This window comes from Delphinapterus leucas, chromosome 17, assembly GCF_059928025.1.
Source record: "Delphinapterus leucas isolate spDelLeu-1000000601 "Yukka" chromosome 17, BTC_Dleu_Yukka2, whole genome shotgun sequence".
NCBI lineage: Eukaryota > Metazoa > Chordata > Mammalia > Artiodactyla > Monodontidae > Delphinapterus > Delphinapterus leucas.
The window spans coordinates 3,624,771-3,646,040 of record NC_143145.1 but is presented as its reverse complement, the minus strand read 5'-3'; the positions used below and the strand labels follow the sequence as shown (position 1 = coordinate 3,646,040).

General features: G+C 61.8%; 1 protein-coding gene across 3 annotated transcripts in view; it reads right to left on the bottom strand.

The window, feature by feature from the left end:
• Positions 1 to 205: 205 nt before the first annotated feature.
• TRAPPC9 (trafficking protein particle complex subunit 9) overlaps positions 206 to 21,270 on the bottom strand; it is a 510,030-nt gene continuing 488,965 nt past the window's right edge. For all 3 annotated transcript variants that reach the window (XM_089898680.1, XM_089898678.1, XM_089898679.1), the window contains 2 exons: positions 1,609 to 1,829; positions 206 to 962 (listed from right to left, as the gene is read on the bottom strand). In XM_089898680.1, the coding sequence (XP_089754806.1) occupies positions 795 to 962; positions 1,609 to 1,829 (389 nt within the window). In that variant the 3' untranslated portion in view covers positions 206 to 794. The remainder of the gene's footprint in view (positions 963 to 1,608; positions 1,830 to 21,270) is intronic.

Below are 21,270 nucleotides of genomic sequence, written 5' to 3'. Positions count from 1 at the left end.
CCAAAGAGCACACGCAGGGGAGGGGCCTGGGGGGGGCCACAGGCACAGACAGACACAGGCCCAACCCTGCTGGCCACCAGCCGTGCGTGCTGCCTGGGGTCGTGCGAGTCCCTACCTGCGCCGGGGGCTGACGAGCTGGCGGGCGGCCCCCTGACCACACTGGACAAGCAGAGGCAGGGATGCAGGTGGACCAGCAGAGAAGAGAGGCAGGCCCTTTATTGGAGAATCTGTCACCGACACGCAGACGCACACAGGCCGTGGCCCCCCACAGCCCAGCCTGGAACCAGCCCAGGGGCCAGAACAGCTGGCACAGGTGACCGTCTACCCACCGGGGGCAGGTGGCTCCTCTTGGGGTCAACCATGGTGCCACCTCTCCTGGCTGGGCTGCCTCGGGGCCCCGGGGAGAAGAGCCAGCCCTCGGGGGATTCCAAGGGCCGAGGGGGCTGAGGGAGGCTCCCCAGACCCACCCCAGCTGTGCCCCTCCCTCACGCTCACCTCTTCTTCCTGCTGGCTGGGCTGTGAACCCCAGGTCACAGGAGCAGGTGCAGGGACCCAGGGCCACACTTTGGGGTTTGGTAAGTATTCACCCTAGCAGCGGCCTCTTGCAGGGGAGCCCTGATGGCCAGTGTGGGAAGGGGCACGGCTGCCAAGTCTGGGGGCCCCTGCAAAGCCCAGAGAGGACGGAGCAGGTAGGAGGGGAGGGGAGGGGTGGGAGGAGTGGACAGGAGTTGCAGCGAAGGCATGTCCCCTGCCCGGGGGGCCCTCTGGTCATCTCTCCCCGCGGGAACAGCGGCTCAGGCCTGGGTCCCCAGGGCACGCACGTGCACGCTGGGCAGGCGGAACCAGGAGGGCGGCAGCCCCTTGCTGGAGCTGTCCTCGTGGAAGCGGATGCGGAGGAAGAAGTCGCCCGTGCAGAGGAACAGAAGGGCCCCAAGGCAGGCTGACTGGCCCGACGGCCGCACCTGAGGGGAGGAGAGGCATCAGCCGGGAGCAGCGTGGACCCCCAGAGCCTCCAGGAGAGCCCTGAACCTAGCTAGATACGGAGGCGGGGGCGGGCACGCCCCCAGGACTTTCTCCCGTGGCTCTCCAGGGCTTCCCTGCTGTGCTGCCCCGGGCGAGTCACTGCACCTCTCTGGGCCTCAGCTCCTATCCTAGGATGGCGCTAATCACACTTCCTTCTCTGGGCCGTTTGGGGGTCAGGGAGCGTGGGGAGCGTTTGGGGCAAAGGCGCCATCTCAACAGGTAAGTGGAGCTTGAGGACAGTGCCTTGTGACCCCATCAGTCCCTCTGGGCCTGCGTGCAGCGACCGCGAGCAGGGAGGAGCCGGCCACGTGGGGCAGGGCAGCGGTGCCAGGGGCACAGAGATCTGACGCTGTCTTGCTGCTCCCCCAGCACACTCATCTCAGCTCCTTAACAACCCTCGGGGCCAGTATCCCCATCCTAGCTCTGCTCCCGGGACTCAGGTACAGAGACGTGAACTTGTCTGAGGTCTCAGGGCGAGTCAGGGGGACGAGGGTCAATGCAGAGAGGCCGCCACGTCTACCAACCCCTAAGTCTGCCACTGGGGGAGGGGTGGGACAGGGGACCGTGACAGGGGGCCACACGCACCTTGTCCAGGTAGAAGGTGCCGGAGCCCACGAAGGAGACGGCATGGCGCAGGTCGTAGGTGTGCACGCCGTTCTGGTGGTCCTGGAAGGGCACCACGCCGAGGGCGAAGGGCCCCACGCTGCGCGGGCTCCGGTTGGTCAGCCTCACCTCCAGGCGCACGGGGTCGCCCACCCGGCAGGCCGCCGCCTCGCGGTCACAGGGCTGTCCGTCCACCAGCACATCTGCGAGGGACATGGGGCACGAGGCTGTCAGGGCACTGCCCAGCCGGCCTCCCTCCCTCCATTCATTCATTCATTCCCCGCTCCTTCACCCACCAAGGCTGCCTCCTGGAAAACAGAGGAAGGGCCCCGGTTCCTGCTCTCCCGACGTGCAGGCCAGTGGAGACAGGTGTCGGGGCCAGAGCTGTATCCCAGGGGGGGTCTGTGCCACGCTGGAGAGGCCGAGAGGGCCCCAGGGTCACTGGGGGGTCCTGAAGGGCCTCCTAGCTGCCCCCACCTGGAAGGGCTGAGCTCTGGCCTGGACCCCAGGGGCTCCTGCAGGTGGAGGCCAGCCAGGGTAGGGGCTAAGAACTGGCGGGGACTGTGCACAGGCCGGGGCCGAGGAGCCGTGGCTGGGCCTCCATTGAGTCACCTGCAGACCGCCCCGCCCAGACTGCCGCAGTGAGGGCCGGGGTGGCCCTGGGGCACCACGGAGGCGGGACGCTAGCTGGGGGAAGGTCTGGGAGTCACGGAGCAGGGCGCACGCCCGCCAGGCAGGGAACAGGGAATGGGCGGCAGCAAGGGGGTGGGGTGATGGGGCAGGTAGACCCCCACTCTCCTCAGACCACCAGACATCCCAGCAGGACGGCGGGGTGGGTAGGCTGGGGGACCCGCCTTCAAGCATGGGTACAAGGCACAGGCTGCCATTTGAGAGTGACAAGTGTCCTTAAAAGAGGCAGAAGAGGAGAAAACTGACTCAGAGGGGAGCCCAGAGGCAGCCCTCAGTCTGTGAAGACAGAGGCAGAGGCTGCAGTGATGCAGCCGCAGCTCCAGGAGCTGGGAGAGGCGGGGGGATCCTCCCCCAGAGCGCTGCCCACACCTTGAATTCAGACCTCCAGCCTCCAGAGCAGTGAGAGTCAGTCAAGCCCTGTTGCCTCGAGGCCCCCAGTTTGTGGTGATTTGCTATGGCAGTGCCGCATGCTGATACGGTCAGTAAGGGTCCTTCCTGACACCAGAAGGTCACCGGCTTGCTGATCCGGCCATGGAGGCCAGGGAAGGGGGTCCTAGACCTGCAGTGGGACTTCACACCACACGGTACTGGCTGTGGGGCTACCGAGCGCCGACCCTGAGCCCTGGCCTCGTCACATCTGCAGGCCCTGGAGTAATGATGTGACAGTGTCACCTGTGTACTTCCTCACGCCTGCCCACCTTGCTGTTTAGGGACTCGTCACGTGTGTCTCAACCTTGACCCCGCCATTACCGGCATCCCGCAGTGGAGGCTAGTCGGGGACAGCCCCTGAGTCACTGCCACTGCTCCTGACACCAGGCGACTGCACGGAAGACCCTCCTGCCCAACAGCTATGGGGCCTCGGTGCCCACGGGAGGAGGCCAGCACCTCACTGGAGTTCCTGGAAGGCACGGCTCTGGAGAGTGGCCAGCACTGGACGGGCCATGCAGACCCTCCCTCCAAGGCAGTAGCACATCCAGGACTCGGAGTGAAAGTGTGGTGTGTGTGTGTGTGTGTGCGTGTGTGTGTGTGTGTGTGTGTTGAGAGGTTATATCAGGAACAAGAGACACTGGCTTCTGTCCTGGGCCTGTTTCAAACCTGAAAAGTGGGCGTAATGACAGTCCTTGGTCCCTCTCCTGCTCAGGCTGGGCCCCGGTGATGCGTGCTGAACAATGAACCCAGCCAGGCAAGTCTGAGCCTCATGTGGAGAGAGCAGGTGTAGGAGAGCCTCGGTTGATGGTTCCATTAAGGGGAAGACAGGATTCTCTGCAAATCAGCGAAGGGTGGCCGGCTCGCTGCACCTCTGCCCCCTGTTCACCCTTGTAGAGAACCGCGTGGGCCACGGGCACTGGCCTATGGCTCACCTGGTGGTGCCCATTTAACCCTTCCCTGATGCCCAGCTCTACTTGGCCCCTGGGGCAACGAAGAGGGGAAATGAGGCTGTGGACACAGTTCCCAGTGGGGCTCTTTCCTTGGCATTCTCTAAATGAGGGGGAGGGGCATGTCCTGAGGTCAGGCCAGGGTGGCAGGGATGGGGGACAGAGCTGGCCCCTGGCTGAGCAGCAGGCCGGGCTGGGATCTTGGCTTTGCCCTAACCCTTCATCCTGGAGGAGGCCCTTTGCCGAACTGAGCCTCCTTCACCTCATCTGCAAAACCGGGGTAATGATCCAGAGGCAGACAGAGGACCCAGCCAGGCCTGCCCTGCCCTGGTCTGGGGAGAGCTGCTTGCTTCCTTGTCTGCCTCCCCAGGGAGGAGGGCGACCCTCAAGAGGGGCAGGACCCACCTGTCCTGCTCTCTGATGTGTCTCCAGTCACAGGTGACCGACTGTCATGGTTCATCCGTCCTGGCTTTAGTACTGAAACTTCTGCGTCCCGGGAACCCCTCAGGCACACTGGGACGGTTGGTCACGCCACACCCATGCCTGGCACCCACAGTAAGTGCCTGCCAAACTCACGGCCTTCTGGGCTCAGCAAGCAGCTGCCTCCTCCCACCCTGCCACTCCGGCACCTCCAGCCTGGGTCCGAGAGCACCAAACCTTCCCACGTCACTCACTGGGGAGAAACAGCAGAGGTCCGTTTTCTCTGAGAATATGACACGCTTCCTGAATTGAAAAGGATGCCAGGGCTGGCCTCTCCTGGGACCCACGGGGTACTGTGCGAGAAATCTAGTGAAAATGCATCTGAGATAACAGTGTTGATGGTGACCGTGATGGCTGTGCTCAGGGCAGGGGTTGTAACTCCACCAGCACTAATGTCCCAGCATACCCCCTTGCTGTAGTGAGTTCGGTTCTCTGACTCTGGACCAGGGCAGCTGTGTCCCATGCCGGGGAGAGGGGACCCTTCTCGCGTGGAAGCCCCGCTGAGCAAGGCTTGAAGGAACAGCTGAGACCAGCAAGGAGAAGCCCCAGCTATCCACCAGGGAGTCACAGAACTCACCAGGAAGGAGCAGGGAAGAAATAATTAAAAATTTCTCAAAGGCAAGCTGTGTTGGAGCCGTTTCTAAATTGCCCAGAGGAAAGAGAACCACCTCGCGGCACTGCTGGGAGTTCAGCCGCCCTGCTCGTGCAGGGCTCAGCTCGGCTTCCCGCCCACCGTCCCTGGGGGCCACCTGGCCCAGCCCCTCCGCCCTCAGGTGGGGAAGGTGGGCGCCGCGTCCACTCAGTCGCCAGACCGGGGGGGCCCCTCTCAGGGACGGCGGGTTAGCACTCCCTCTGTGTCCGCAGCAGACTGACCAGCTGCAGGGAAGGGGTGGGCACACCAGTCCGAGTGTGTCCCGTGCAGCTGGTGCCTCCCCGCCCCGAGAATTCCTCACAATCACCCGGGAGCCTTCCCGCGGCATCCAGGGTGGGCTCATTAAGACCCCCGTGGGAACCCCAGGTCTGATGTCCGGGTGTGCGGGGTCTAGTTGCTCCCCTTGGCCGCCAGGGTCGGCCCGTCAGGCCGCTGCCACTATGCACTTCCTGGGGTGGTGACCCCGCTGCCCACCTCCAGGCTGGGGTAGAGGGATTCCTGCTGCTGCGCACTTTTGAGTAGTTTCTCCTTGACTCCTCCCTGCTTGCCCACTCCGAGCCTCAGTTTCCTCACCTTTAGAAGGGCTGATAGGAAAGCCCACCTCAAAGAGATTTTGTGAGAGTTGGAAACGCGCACGCAGAGGGGGCGGGGCACACAGCGGCCGCAGCGGGACGGCTGGATCATTATCACCATTACGCTCACATCCACCCTGGGCAGTGGAGAAGGCGCAGGGCGGGCCAGGTCCCTGACCAGCTCTAATCCCCAGCCGAGGAGGACACTTTGCATTTATATAGCTTCTCCAGGGCCGTTCCTCACCCGCAGGCTGGCCATGAATGCCGATGGGGAAAGATGACCAGCACGGCGCTGACGCGTTGGTCAGAGAGGACCGAGGCAGCAGGACGAGTCCCTTCAGCCTCTCCTGGCCACTCCGTCCAGGAGGGATGCAGACCCACAGCCAACGTGCAGGTGGGCCACATGGCGACCTGGAATGCCCCAGCCTCCCGGGGAGGCAGGGAGGGGGGTCCCAGCCTGGAAGCCCATCTCCTGACCCCCAGGCTGCTGGGGAGCTGCACACGGGCAACCTCGACCTGGGGGCTCCTCGGGAGCGGTGGGCGGGAGACACAGAACTCTGGCTCTGTGAGGTCCAGCCTTGTCCCCGAGAAGCTCCCGGAACCCTGAGTCTGTGCCACCAGAGGGGGTGGTGTGGTAGACAGAATGACACCCCCAAAGATGTCCACCTCCTAATACCTGGATCCCGTGCAGCGTGTTCCCGCACACGTTAAAGGGACTCTGCAGGTGACATTCAGTTAAGGACCTTGAGACGGCAAGTATCTTGGAGTATACGGGTGGGCCCAATGTCGTCACAAAGGTCCTTATAAGGGCAAGAGGGGGCAGGAGAGAGCCTGGAAGGCTGTGTGTCCATGGCGGCGGAGGGAGGCTGGGAGTTGCTGCACGGCTGGCTTTGAAGGCAGGACGGGGCCAAGGGGTGCAGGCGTCCCTGGAGCCCAGAAGGCGGGAACCGGGGTCTCCCCAGCCCCCAGCCTGCCGCCACCTCTTAGACTGGCCTACAGGACCGTGGGGTAGTAGCTCGTGTTGTTGTTCTCAACCACTAGGTTGGCGCTCACTTGTTAGAGTGGCTGCCGCTCAGCGACCAAAGGGCTGCCGCCGCCTCCCAGGCCCAAGGGGAGGGCGGGCAGAGCCTGGCCTGGAGCTGGACCATGCGCGCAGTCTCAACTCTGCCTGTGTCCCTCATCTGGAAACGCAGCGAGTGTCACATTCTCTGTGCAAAGTGCCAAAGGGAAGTGCTCAAAGGTTCGGTTCGTTTCTGCCCGACCTGCCCCCATGCCCCCAGTTTCTGAAACCTGAGGCCAAGGCCACAGCACTCGTTATCTTAACGAGTGACTGTGGAACATCCCGGATGTGGCCCTGCCCTCAAGCAGCTCCAGGTGGGAGGGACTCCTGGACAGGAAAGGTGGCCACCCTGCAGGACCGAGCAGGAGGGGCTCAGGACCCAGTGAGGGCCGCAGCCGGGCACCGGCTCCTCTGGGCAGCCCTGACCTCCTCGCCCAGGTGTCCAGCGGGGTCTCACCCTTAACTTGGCCCAAGCGAAACTCTCCCACTTTCCCCCGGAAACCCCGCCTCCCCAGGGTCTTCCGTACAGATGTGGCCCTACCCGGCAGGCCTGCCTGGCGCCGGGAGGTCACGCCGAGGTGTTCCCCGGGCACCCACACCCAGCCCCCCCGGCCCGCCTGGAGGCCATCCCCATCTCCGCCCCGACCCACTCTATCTTAGCCCAGGCCAGCTCCCCACACGGCAGCCAACGGTTCACAGTGGCGTGAACCATGGTTTCACCTTGTCACGTCCTCGCTCGCCCCTTGCCCGGTCCCAGAATAAAAGGGAGTTTTGATCACATTACGGCCACTGACCCTGGTCTCCAGGGCCCTGCACGGCCCTGAGCCAGGTTCCCCCATCCCCGCGCTCCTACCATGTTGCCTCCCTCCTCCCTGTTCCGCCAGCAGGCCCAGCACATCCCTGCCCCAGGGCCTTTGCACCTGCTGTTCGCACCACCTTGGCCCTCTCCTCAGGGATGCTGCCTCTGACCACACAGTGAAGAGCCTTCCTGCCCCGTCACTCTTCCACTCTCTTCATTTTCTCGTGACCCTCAACATCTTATCTGAAGTTCTTCTTTACCCATTTGTTTGTTAACCATCGTGTGTCTCTCCCTCCTCGCCCCAACACCCGGGCCAGGCAGGCACTCTTCTGGTTCATATTTGTTGAGTGAATGAGTGGATGAATGAAAGAGTAGGTGAGTGGGCTTTGGGGCAGGGGTACCTGGGCTCAAAACCCGGACGTGCCCTGCCCCCTTCGGGCCCCCTGGGACTTGAGGGGACTGGGCCACGTCCCTGAAGCACCCCTGCAGAGAGGACGTTAGGACCAAGCTGCCACTGCCGGGCTCTGGTCCTGACTCGCAGACCCGGCTTTTGTGGAGGAGATTATTTATGCGGGAGAATCTCATATCGTAAGAAATCTCCGGGGAGCCGATTAGTCTCTTCCCTCAAAGCGTTAAATTGGGCCACAGTCCATCTTCTCCCGCCGCCCCCGGCCCTGCTTCTCCTTCACTTTTAATACCAGCCAGAGTCACGGACTTAATTTTATCTGGCCCAGAACGGCTCCTGAAACGGCTGCCACGTTTATGCTATAGCACGTTGACAAGCTCTGGCAGGAGCCCATGCTATAAATAGAAGGCACGGCGAGGGAAGGGCCTGCAGGGCCCAGGCTGGCGAGGAAGGCACTAGGGGGAAGGCGGCCGGCGGTGCCGGCCTGTGCTCTGGCCAAGGGCAGCCACCGTGCGGACAGCGGGCGGGGGTCACGCAGTGAGAGTGTGCTGAGAACGGGGCGGTGCCCGCACCCCAAGGCGCCACCAGGTCAGGCGGGTCTTCCGTTGCTCACTCCCTCCCCCCCACCCTCTCCGGTGCCCCGCACAGGCCAAGCCCCTCCCCCCCCCACGTGCTCCTGGAGGGCAGAGAGAACAGGGGAGGCTTTAGCGGGTTTTGAGCAGGGAGGCTGAGGTCCGGGAAGTGATGGGGCTGCCGGGGCCCGGGGCCTCTGGCCCGCCCCGGACGCTGCCCCGACAGAGTGCCCGTCGTCCAGGGCTTGGCATCGGCATGGCGGCTGGAGTCCTGCTTCTGGAGGGGGCGGCTCTGTCCTCCAGCCTAGGTCTCCCCTCTTGCCCCAGGAGGGGCTGCAACAGCTCCGCTTTCCCATGGGGGCCGGTTTAGACCCCCGCCTGGCCTCGCCAAATGCCGCCCCTACTGCACGCCGCGCCTGGAGGGGGCCGGCCTTTCTTGGTGCCCAGGACACAGGCAGACACCGCCCTTGGGACCTGCCAACCTCTCATGCCCATTGCACTCCAGAGGGTTCCGGGCCCACGTAAGCCCGGGAGCAGGTGGAGAGCGCAGTGGAAGGGGCCCGGCGTGGCCCTCTGCACCCAGGTGCCCCCCTCGCCCTCCCCCGCGGGCACCAGCCCACTGCGCTTCTCACTGTTATTAGTCTTGTGGGTGACAGGAGCTCCCAGTGGCACCCTGGACACTGTTCTAAGGCTTCACAGGCACCGCCTCACGCAGTCCTCAGACCAACCCCATCAGACTGGTGCTGTCACTGCACCACTTTACAGGTGAACCTACCCCGGTGTGGAGAGGCTCGCAGCCGGCCCGAGGCGCCCAGCTAAGCGCCCAGCTCCCACTTGAACTCTGGGCACAGGGGCTGGTGTTATTTTTTAAACAGCTTTACCGGGATTTAGTTCACAAACCACACAGCTCACCTACTAAAGTGTACAATTCCATGGCTTTTCATAGATTCCCAGATCTGTGCAACCATCACTACGGGCAATGTGAGGGCATTTTCATCACGTCAAAAAGAAACCCCATACGCCTTCACCATCCCTGCCTCTCTCCCCGTTCCCCAGCCCTGAACAGCCATGAATCGAGTTTCTAGCTCTCCAGACGCCCCAGATCTGGACTTTCACATGAGCACCATCATATATATTTGGTCTTTAAGGACTGGCTTCCCTCCCTGAGCATGACGCTGTCAAGGTTCTGCCCTGTGGGAGCCTGCACTTCCCTCCTCTTCACGCTGGAGTGATGTTCCGTCGTGTGGCCACACCACAGCTTGTCTTCATTTGTGGATGGGCCCTCGGGTGCTTCCACCCTTGTCTGTCGTAAGCAATGCTGCTGTGGACACTCCAGGACAAGTGTCTGTACGGACTCAGGTTTTCACTTCTCGAGGACACACACCTCAGGGCAGAACTGCCGGGTCGTGTGGGTCTGCGTCTGACCTGCTGAGGAACCCCCAGGCTGTGTTCTGAAGCAGCTGCGTTATCTCACAGCCCTACTCGCAGCGTTCAGGTTCTCCACGTCCCTCCCAGCGCTTGTAGCGCCTGCCTTGCTCTGTCCCCGCCATCCTAGTGCGGGTGCGGTAGCGTCTCCCTGCTGTGCCCACGCCCGGCCAGGCAGCTGCGGCCCTCAGCGCCCCACAGGGTGGACGTGCGCCTCTGCCTGCCGGGACAGGAGTCTGCAAAGGCCCTCCTGTCCGGTCTTCTTTACTCATCTATCCCTCGCTGAGAACCTTCTGGAATCCCAAGCCCTTAACCCAACTCGTCCTCCTGGAGACTGCGGCTGGGCAGAGGGCTGGGGCATAGTGTGGGCTCCTCTCCCCTCGTGCACGTCAGAGAATAGGGGGCTGGAGAGTCTGAGGCCAGCAGAGAGCATCAGGACCCAGACTTCAGAGGCGCAGGTGGGAGCAGGGCCTCTGGGGCCAAGACGAGGGCCGGGTAGAGAGCGGAGCCTGAGGACGAGCAGGTCACGGATGGGCCAGTGGTCAGGCCGGCCCTGCGGCGTCCACAGTCTGGTCCACGGAGTGGGAGGGCGTGAAGGTCAGGAGCGGGCAGACGGTCCTGGCACTTGGGAGACACTTGCCAAATGGCTGTGGACAGCCCAGCGGTTCTAAACCACTGTGGACTTTTCAAAAGGGACCTGCCTGGCGGCTCCCGGGAGTCTGGCCTCCTAGGTCGATTCTGACGTGTGCGTGTCCCGGGCCACGGTCTCGCTCTGAGAGGCGATGGAAGATGGGTGCGGTGGGACCTTGGGCGGAGCCTGCACAGCACAGTTCCCTTGGGGGCTGAAGGAAACACAGAAAAAATCAGCAGCCCCCCCGCCCCAGCCAAGGTCACGCGCAAGTCACTTTTCAGTGGCAAAGAGGGGTGAGTCGTGGACGGCCTGCTCACTGCTTCTTTAGGACACAGCTCCCAGGGCCGGCAGTGGAAGGCTTCTTCTTCCCCGGAGCCCAGACCCCCAGCAAGGACACCCTCCCGGCCTCAGCCCAGAGCTCCACCTTCCTTGCCTTTCATTTCTTTGATAAAACTGGGCGACTAAGCAGACTTTGGGTCTAATTTTGGACAAAACATTTTAAAGACTTGGGAACAATGCAGTAGGAATTAATGAGGTGAAGACTCCAAAACTGCTGGAGTGAGTCAAGTTTTCGAGGCTCTACCAAGCCTGCTTCAGCTAAAGCACATTTAAATTTCAAATTTCACAAGACACACATTTTTCTAGTTGACATAAATCTTGGGTGGGCCTAAATTTTAGAGCCAAATTTGATTCAGGCGAGGCTAGGTTCGGGAATTTATCAAGGAGCTTTGTCACCCTTTAAATGAAGCAAAAAAGAAGCTCAAGTGGGAACAAAATACAACAGCTGAGGCTCGGGGATGCGGAGGAGAACCAAGGCCTGGGGCCCTGGCCCGGTGGTGCTGCCCACTCCCCCCAGCGCTGGCTGTGCTCTGGGAGAAGGCACAGGCAGGTCCCGCAGAAAACCCTGTAATTCCCGACTAGCCAGTAAAAAGTGGTGAACTTTCTCTAATGCCAACGTAGCTAGTCGCTAGGTACGCAACCAAGGCGGCAGGTTTTCCCTCGCTACCGACGAGAGCCAAGTAACTTACCTTTTCTCTGTGGCTGTTAGGGAGCTCAGAGCCAAGAGTGTACCAACCTAAGGCACCACGCGGGCCCTCAGCAGCCGTATTTCAGTCTACACACACAGGCGCACACACACGCACGCACACACGGACTCTCCTGCATGCCCACTCCTCCAAGTCTTGACCAACTGTGCCAAATATGGTTTCCCTTAGTCCAAATGTTTCAAATCTTATTTTGCTACTTTATTGACAGAGAGTTTGCAAAAGAGGTCAGGAGCACGGAGATGCCCCGGAGGTGGGAGTGACGGTGTTCTGGGCAAGGGTGTTACACGCAAAGAGGCAGTGGGCATCTGGGGAGGTGGCATCAAGCCCCACAGCCGCCTCCCGCCTCCCCCCACCTTCCGAGCCTCCCGCACTGTGGGGAAGGGGGTCTTTCTGTCGGCTGCGCTGGCTCAGGCTGGGGTACACGAGCGGAGAGTGACGGGCCGGGAGAAGGGCTGTTCCCGAGAGCTCGGCTCGGCTGCGCAGGCTCCACCGGGTCCCGGGCCGGGCGCTCGTCAAGGTGGGCACCGCACAACGCCTGAGCCCTGCTCTCAATGTGCTAAACGGCGCGCATTTTTAACAGTTACTGAGGTAGATAATTAGTTCATAAGCCAGGATGCCTCTTCCCCAGCATCCGGGGAGGGAGAACGCGCAAGACACACACGTGTAATTACCCTCAAGTCGAGAAGAGCTCCTGAGGAGCCGTTTGTCTCTCTTGGGTAAATAATTTACTTTTACAACTTTTCATTAAAGATTTAAGGGAATTAGATTAAAATGAAGGAGAGCTGGAGTTGGAGGGGAGATGCGTGTGGCTTGGAGCTCACTCGTGGAATGTCCTCTGGCTTCCCGGGCACGTCCACCCGGGTGCCAGCACCTGCGGGGCGGGCGGGGACCAGGCCGGTGGAGGGGAGCCCCCGGCGGCTGCATCCTGTGGCCCTGTGGACTGTGCAAACCTGCTTCAACGACGGGGAGGGACACACACGGCCAACACCACCCACCAGGTCAGGGGTCCCCCCGCCCACGGTCGCCCTGGTTCTCGGGCCAGGCGAGCAGGGTGGCGGAGCTCAGACCAAGTCCAGGTTCCAGAAGAGCCCCTTGAGAAACCGGAGCCTCTGCTTCCTCACCTGCAAGGGGGTGATGCAGCCAGAGGGCTGGTGTGCAGAGCCGGGGCAGAGAAGTGCCCGACAAACGCGAGGGCTCACGACGGGGACCAGAGGCAGTGGTGCAGGCGGAGCTACAAGGTCGGTTCAGTTTGAAGAGACTGAGTTTGGGGCGGCCACATTCGAACCCGGGTCTCGCCTGAGGGTTCCGTGCTGGAGGCCGCCCTCTGCTGTCCTCTCCCTAGCAGTGTCCCCCTGCCCCAGGTCTCAAGGTCCCTCCACCCGGGGGCCCGCCCTGCTCTTCCCTCATGGAACACTTGAACTTGGAAGGTTCTGGTGGCAGAGGCTGGCCGCGTGTTCACCAGACCATTCCCTTGCCTCCTGGGCACACAGCCAGAGTGCAGTGCCCGCAGTGCTGAGGCGTGAACACGGGACTGAGTCCCGGCCAGTGGACAGCAGCGGGGAAAATGACACCTCCCAGAGCTGGCCCCCACACACATCCCTCCTACAATCCCCCATCTGCCTGCTGACAGAGCTAAAGGAGCTGAGAAGGGTCCGGGGGAAGCCGCGGGATAAGGGAAGCTCTGGGATGGGCAGGGTCCCAGGGTGAGCGGGGCCAGAGTCCCCCAGTGGGCTCCAGACAGGCCCCACCACCACCACCACAAGAACATAAAGTAAGGCTGCTGTGTTGGGCCCCTGAAACTTGGGGCTGTTTGTTAGGGCATTTAGCTATGACGTTTACTGGCCTCCAGGGCTCGTCTCTCCAAACTGCTCCCTTTCAGAAGCGACACTGGAACCCGGTGCGGAGCTGACGTGCTCAGGACCATGGTGTGAATCAGCGGTCGCGTGGGCACTGGAGCCCGGGTGCCCTTCCCTTCCCAAAGCGACCGGAACTGCTTTTGCACGGGGAGCACCGTGCTTAGTGGAGACAATGCCTCTCTTAGGCCCTCTGCTTCAACCTTCTCTTTTTGGACAAGCACTTCAGACAACTGAAGATAAACCAGGAAAAAACGGAAGAATGAAAGCTGTGCCTGCTGGCTGGTAGCATTATGCAAAGACATCATTCTGAGAACAGCAGAGAATTTGAAATGACTTCTCTGTCTCCGAGCGGTGTCCCTATGTTTTCAATCTCTCCGTTTTCCTCTTCACTCAGGACTTTCTAAATAAAGATTGCTGGCCCCCAGGCAGCCCCTCCGCCGCTCCTGTGGCTCTGCGTCCAGGCAGCTCCTCACCACACAAGGCTGTCCTAGCCCCAGACCTTCTCACCCACAGGGTCAGATCACACGCTGGCACTGTTGGCACCAGGAGGATATGCAGGAACCTAAGGACCCTCCTTTCCCTAGATAAGGAAGCTGAGGGCCGGAGGGGAAGGAGCATGGGAGGCCCTAGCGGACACGCGAAGGGTCCGTGCAGTTGGTTTCATGCCGCTGGACCTTTGCACAGGCGGCTCATTGCCTGGGCCTGGGAGCCTGCCCTGTCGGCCTGTCCAGCTCAGCCTCCCCTCCCTGGTGCCTCGGGGGCTGCACTCGGCATCCTGCATTTACCTGGGGTCCTGCCACCACCACGGACTCGGGAAGGCAGGACATGGGCACTCCTCCCTCCATCCCCTGGCGCCCAGCAGGGCCTGAGTACCTGGGGCAGCCCCCAGGATTTGCAGACCTTCTGCTGACCGGTAGTGGGGCCAGGCCTAGGAGCCAGGTCTCTGGACGCCGGGGTCTGTCCAGGCAGGGAGACAGCCAAGGAGATGAAAAAGGGTTTCCAGAGAGAAAATGTAAAAGGATGTCGATATAGGATTGGCGCCCTCGACTGCTCCTCCAGAGTTTTCTAGACCGAATTGAAGGCCATCCGCCTCTCTCCTCTGCTCACTCTTCCCCAGCACCCTGTGACACCCCTCCCTCCATCCATCACCCGCTCACAGCCACACACAATGCCCCTCACACTCTCTGCCTTGCCAGCTCCTCTAGGCCTTTCCAAAACTCAGCTCGAGCAGCACCTCCTCCAGGAAGACTTCCTGAATCATACCCAGCCCCACACAAGCCCCCTGTCATATCATGTACAGCCTCATGCCGGAATTTTCCGTTGACAAAATGTCTCCCTGATTGAGGCGAGCTCTTCTGAGGGCAGGGCTCAGGGTTCACTCACTGAACTAACCGACGAATGAACAGGGCCCGACTGTGGCTTGCTGTGTGACCTTAGGGAAATCACTTAACTTCTCTGAGCCTCTGCTTTCCCATCTATAACTCGAGAGGAACGAGCTGGATGATTTCAGAACAGGCTACTACTTCATGGTGCTCGTGCTTGGGCTCAGCCCTCTAAGTCCATACTCACACTGCTCTTTCTACTGATCCAAGGTGGCACGTTGGCTCCGTCGGCGTCTGGACACCGTGCCAGGACCGTCCCCTCACCCCGCCACACACAGCCCAGGGCCTGACACCTGCCTGGTGCTCGGTCAACGTTTACCACGTCAAACAGACTCTTCAAGCGGTGGCAGCTGAAGCTTCCCGTAGACGTGGAGCACCCAGAGCAACTCAGATCACTCAGGAAGGGCACGGGCCACGAGAGAAGCTTCCGAGCGGCCCACGCGCCCGAACCACGCACCCCAGAGCAACTCAGATCACTCAGGAAGGACACGGGCCACGAGAGAAGCTTCCGAGCGGCCCACGCGCCCGAACCACGCACCCCAGAGCAACTCAGATCACTCAGGAAGGGTACCGGCCACGAGAGAAGCTTCCGAGCGGCCCACACGCCCGAACCACGGGAGCCGGGCAGCTGGACAAACAGGCTGGTGATGAGCCCGCTGCCCTGCACTTAACTGGGGTCACTCCCGGCCATGAGAAAGGGCACCCTTTGAGCCCCCGGGGGGCACTGCCCTGCCGAGACTTTGCCGCTGGCCCTTTGGAGGGTGGGCTAGAGGCTCGTGAGGATGCAGTAAGGGGGCCCCTCACGGCCCCTCTGCCCTGGGCGAGCACCGCGCAGCAGGCCCCACGGTGATGCTCACGGCACGGGGTAGGGGTGGGGCGGAGGCCCGCACAAACCCAGGACGGAGTGAGGAGCGGCCCCCGCTGCACCCACCCTGGGCGCAGGGTGTCGGATGCGGGAGGGCGGCGTCAGAGCAGAGCGGCCTCAGGGAAATGGGCCCCGGCTGTCCGTGCGGTGCGGGCTGTGCGCTGCGCCCGCAGACCCTCACCAGAGGTGACCCTGCTGAATGAGACCCCCGCCTGGGCTTCTCTGACGGGGGCTTGAGCGTCGCAGAGGCTCCAGGGGGCCCGACCCACACGAGAGTCCAGACTGTCCCGGACTCAGGCGGGCTCCCTGCAAACGAGTGTGGACGGAGCAGCTCCTGGAGGACCGCCTCCCCAGGGCCCGTGCCAGCGCCCGTGTGCTGCCCTCTGTGCTGATCTCTACCTGAGCTGCCCCTGGCACGGGGGACGGGTGCCCTCGTGCCACTGCCTTTGCATTGGCTGGGTCCTCTGTTTGCAGAGGAAGAGCTCGGGGCCAGGCAGCAGCCCTGCACCGCACGGTGAGTGTGAAAGGCGCCGGGGCGGTGCCGGGCACAGGCTGAGGGGCTGTCTGGGCAGCCCTGAGCCAGAAAAGAAGGCCCTTGCCCAGGGCCCTGCAGCTGGCTTGTGGCCTTCTGCTCTTGGGGACGGGCCTCTTGCCTCTCTGCAAGGACTGGTGGCTTCTCTAAATGTACTTTCCAGCCCGAGAGGGCCAGATCGAGGAGCCCTGGGATGAGTCCCCAGGGGCCACTCAAACCACACCTGTCACCCAGGTGCCTGTCCCCTGCAACCCTCGGGCAGTGTGCCCCGGGGGGGGCCCTGTCCTAACACACGAGGTGGCTGCTGCGTGTCACGCACTCCTGTCCTCCCAACCGACACAGTGCCAGCGAGAGAGAGCACTGACCCCAGAGCAAGCACGGAGAATCCTTTCAGGTCGACCTGGCTTCCCTAACTGAGCCTCCTGCAGAGACATCAAGACTGCCCCAGCTGTCCCTCGTCCTGTGTACAGATGACACACCCGAGGCAGGTGCAGGTTTGGGGGGAACGCTCAGGAGGAAAGATGCACCGCGAGGGCCCAGGACTGGAGGTGGCACGAGGCGGGGAGGCTGGCTGACGGGGCCCTGGGGACGGGGGGCTGCCAGGCCACTAACTCGTGGGGCCCTCACCCAGCCTCAGTCTCTCACCTGTAAGATGAGACGGTGATGCCTGCCCGGCAGGGATGCTGAAAGGTAGAAGGCGCAGGAGCGCTGCAATGTCCCTTGTGAGTGCGCTGTGCCGTGAGCTCGGGTGGCACACCCTCCCGGAAGCCCTCAGCTACGCCTGTACCCAGCCCGGAGCCCCCTGCGCTGTCACTGCCTGTCCCTGCTGCTGCCCCCATGCGCTGGGAGCCCGGAGGGCAGGGGCTGAGGTCTATCTGTGTCTTGCCCAGTGGGTGTCTGTGAATGAATAGTGCGCGGGGTGAGCGGCGGTGGCCCCTTCTGTAGCGACACTGGGCCTTCCAGCTCCCAGTGACCCCGGGCACCCGCAGCGCCAGCACTGTGAACTCCCCTCCCCTGAGCACCTCCCACGCGCCTGCACTGTTCTCGGTGCTTGGCGCGCACGGGCCCGTTCCTCCTCCCCAGGGCCCTATGACAAAGGGTGTTACTGTCCCCACTTTGTGGACAAGGTACACAGAGCTCAGGTCCTTGCCTAAGCTGGATTTGGCTGCAGAGCTCACACTCTTAACTGCTTCCTTCCACACGAGTTCCTTTGTCCCCTGCAGTAGTAGCAAGTGACATCGGCAGGATGGATGACCCCAGCGGACACGGAGAAACCAAGTGCAGCTCCAGCACGAGGGACAAGGGCCCCTGCCGCTCCACCAGGCAGCCCGGCCAGGTCGCTGCCTGCTCGCGGGTTGCAGAAGGCCGAGTGCGAGGGGCGGAGCCTCCTGAGGAAGCCTGCCCTGCTGCCCGCAGAGCCGATCCACGTGCCCTTTGAAACAAGCCCAGCCCGGCCCAGCCCAGGGGAAGGTTAAGGGCAGCCCACCCAGTCGGCCTACCTGGCTGCACATCTGAATCTCCGGCCCGATTCTGTCAGGTGTTCGATGGAAGTCACAGTGGAGTCCTCAGCCCTGAAGTGACCAGTAGCCAGAACTGGACAGAATACATCCCTGCGAGGGTCCAGGGGCCAGGGATGCTCAGGGGCCAAGCCCGTAGCACCCGACATGGACCTCTGCCTTGGCTCTCAGATAAACCTGGCCCTTCCGGAAACCACGTCTCCCGTAAGCATCCATGCTTCAGGTACCAGGGCCATGCCCCGGCCCTGACTCATTTCTCTGTCTCTGCACACTGCCCGCCTGCTTCCAACCCTAGCTTGTAACCACTGGCAACAGGGGCAGGCTCCCCCGTTCCACTTACTCAAGTTGGCGATGTTGGCTTCGTGGCAAAGGGTGGTGCCCACAGTTCCTAATCTGCCCCCCTATCTGGGCCCCCGTGCCCCAGCCTCGGAACAGGGATCTAGATACTTCGTCTTCTGCGGCCACAAACTCAACCAACACTGGACTACACATCACCCATCCTACATCCATCCGTGTGTCTATCTACCCACGTACTCACCTGTCCATCCATCCACGCATCTCCCATCCGCCACCTGCCCGTCCTTCCGCCAACCCCTGCCCCCCTCCCTCCCTCTATTCGCTTTCCATACAGTTTCTCCATTTTGCCTTTTCCCACTTTGCTAATTTGCCCTGTTCCTCCTTCATGGTGGGACAGCCCCGGTGCCTGCGGACTTCTCGGTCAGCCTTGGAGGCCTAAACCCACGAAGTCTTCACCGCAAGCGTCTTCCATTCCTTCCAGATTTCCCCACACTTCCTGGGGGCCTTGACCAAACCTTCACTCAGCTGCCGGAGTTAAACAGGCCATCTGAAATGGTACCTCTGCCATTTATGAGCTGTTTGCCCCTTGGCAACCCACTTACTTCGTGAGCCCCAGAATCCTCACTTGGAATATAGACTATGGTGACTGAAGATTAAAGGACGCGGATACGTAAAGGGCCCGCCCTCGGCACATGGGGGAGTCAGACAACATCAGCCCCCTTTCCTCGCGCTGCGTTATGGCTTATAGGACGGCTCCTTGGAGGCCGGTCCATCTCCTCGGCTGGAGCACAATCATATGGTTTGCATGTCCCAACCCCATCTCCTGGCGCTTAGTAGGAATTCAGGAAATACTTGCTGCATTGAACTGGCTTCATCATGGCAAGTCTGAACCCTTGAACCTAGAACTGCAAGAAGAGAGATGCACTGGAATACTCTCAGTTCATTCTGGCTAACCTGACCCTCAGCCGGGACAGCCAAGGCTGCCCTGGCGCTCTCTGGACCTTAGTTTCCTTCTCGGTAAAACAGGGCAGTCAAACCAGAGACCTCCCCTTCGACTGCCTAGTCTCAGCCACCTGATCAACAGCAAAGGCCGCCAAGGACTGGTTGATGGCATAAACCCTGGATGTCCGCATCTGCCCTCAGCGGAGACAGGACTGACCCCTCCAGGGGCGCAGACAGTCTGCCATGGATGCTGTGATGCCTGCTCGGGGGGCCGCTCCTGGAGTGAGGCCTCAGGTCCCCCAGCCCTTTAGAGGCTGCCTTGCCCAAGGTCACAGCCCCTTTCCAGGGGGGCCCACATCCGGTGACCGGCTGACACAGGGCATCAAGCCCCAGACCCCTTGTTCCAACGAGCCACCCCTGCTCCGGAGCTCCTTCACGGGGCCTGCGTCGCAGCCCGGCCTCCCCTCCTCTCCCTCTCACAGGGGCCCCAACCTGTGGCGCCAGCTAAACAGTAAACCTCCCACCCTGCTTCGGGTCAGAGAGACTTAAACCCTGGCTGCACCACTTACAAAGCTGGATGAGCTTCCGAGCCTCCACTTTCCCATCTGCAAAACGAGCTTAAGCACTCAGCACAGACAGCGTGGCTGCAACGAGTCAATGAGATGAAGCCCGAGAGCTTCCTGGCACGTGGTGCTGTCACTGCCTGGGGTTCTGGGGAGGAGACTGAACCCGAGATGCTGTGCACTCGAGCGGGGCCTCTTTCTGCCCCAACTCTGAGCGAACAGAGCTGCCGCTGCCCGTGACAGCAGCTGCGTTTACCAGGACCTTCCGTGGGCCCGGCCGTGCTCTAATCCTCACAGCTACCTTCTGCATTACGAGCCCTTACTGCCCTCACTTTACAGATGAGGAAACTGAGGTTCAGAGACGATGGTCACTTGTCCAGGCTGCACAGTAAGTGGCAGAGCTGGAGGCTGGGCCCAGGCGTCTCTTTAACACCTTCACAGCAGGCTGTGGCGTGGGGAAGGGAAGGAAAGATGCGGGCTAGAGCTCACGGACTATTTACGGTGTTCCTGGCGCTGCACTGGGCGTCTCCATGTCTGGGCCCGTGGAAGCCACGCACAGTCATCTGAGCTGGGTTCTGTCTTCGTGAGGAAGGTGAGGGGTAGAGGCCGAAAGGCCAGCTGCAGGCTCGTGACTCCAGGCCCTTGACGGCCACCCTGGCAGTGCTGGGATGCTGACAGCAGGAACGCTGGGACAGCACACTCGGAACTTGGCCTTGCCGGCCGGCATCCCCCACTTCTGGCAAGAATCCTGCCCAGTTGGTTCAGCGAGAATCCCCGTCCCTGATGTCCGATTGCCTGGCCTGCCTTCAGCAAGAACCCGCCACCCTTGATGTCTCCTCCTAGTGACTTTCCACCCACTGACCCCTCACTCTGCTTGTTGCCTCCAAACCCCCAGCCGTCGTTGCTGCATTTACAGCAGAGTCTGACCTCTCTCTGCTACTGGACGGGCTTGACCCCTGTCACAACAGTCCTGAATAAAGTCCCCTTACTGTTTGAACAAGAGTCAGAATCATTTTTTGACAGCACAAAGCTTCCTGTCCCCACCGCAGACGTTGGTTGAAGGATTAATGCATGCTGTCCCCAGGCCTAGAGAGGACATGGAGCCACTCTGGGATGCTGGGAGGGGGTCCAGATCCCAACCCAGCCTCTGCACGTGCAGGCCACCTGGACCACCACGCTGCACGGGGCTGACCTCGGGTCTTCCTCACAACTTGAAGCCTGCACATGTGTGCGCGTGGGCAGGTGTGTGGGGTGAGTTCACATAATCTGCTCCAGAGGCTTCTGAGGCTAAAGGGAGGCCATGCCTGCGCGGGAAGGGCAGGGCCAGGGCTTGGGACTGGGGGTCAACATGGATCCTTTCCTCCTCTGTCCCTGCAGTACCAGATGGAGAGAGCAAAGAGCAGGGAAGGATGGAGATGATGGGGGCAGGAAGCCGGCCCAGGGAGGGCCCACCCTAGTGGGGGGGGGGGGGCTTGGGGGGCTGGGCGCCCTCTCCCCGGCCCCTCCCTCCCCAGGGTGATCTGTCTCAAGGCAGGCACGACAGTGGCCTTGTGCTCAGAAGGCTCCCACGGCCCAGCACCCAAAGGACACCAGCTTCTGGGCAAAGCTCCCAGGGTGCCCTTAGAGGCCCCATAGCAAAGAGGGTCACCTTCCACACCCTGCAGGCCCCTGTGCCCCTGCTCCCTCCTCTGAGAAGCCCTCCTGGACCTGCGCAAGTAGAGCAGGAGCCCCCAAAGCCCCCTCCTCCCCATCTCTGGCCCTGTCTCCGAGCACAAAGCTCTAAGCTGTGACTGTTTCTTTCTCAGCACCAGGCAGGGCGTGAGCATCTCCAGGGTCGGCCAGGGCACTATGAACACACACTGGGCTCAGCGACCCCCGGGCTGGGGGGGAAGCTCCTGACCCTCAGTCCCTGCTCAGACCTCCAGGTGGCCTTGATCAGTGCCTGTTGATGGAATGGATGAGCACACAAATCTCTTCCGGG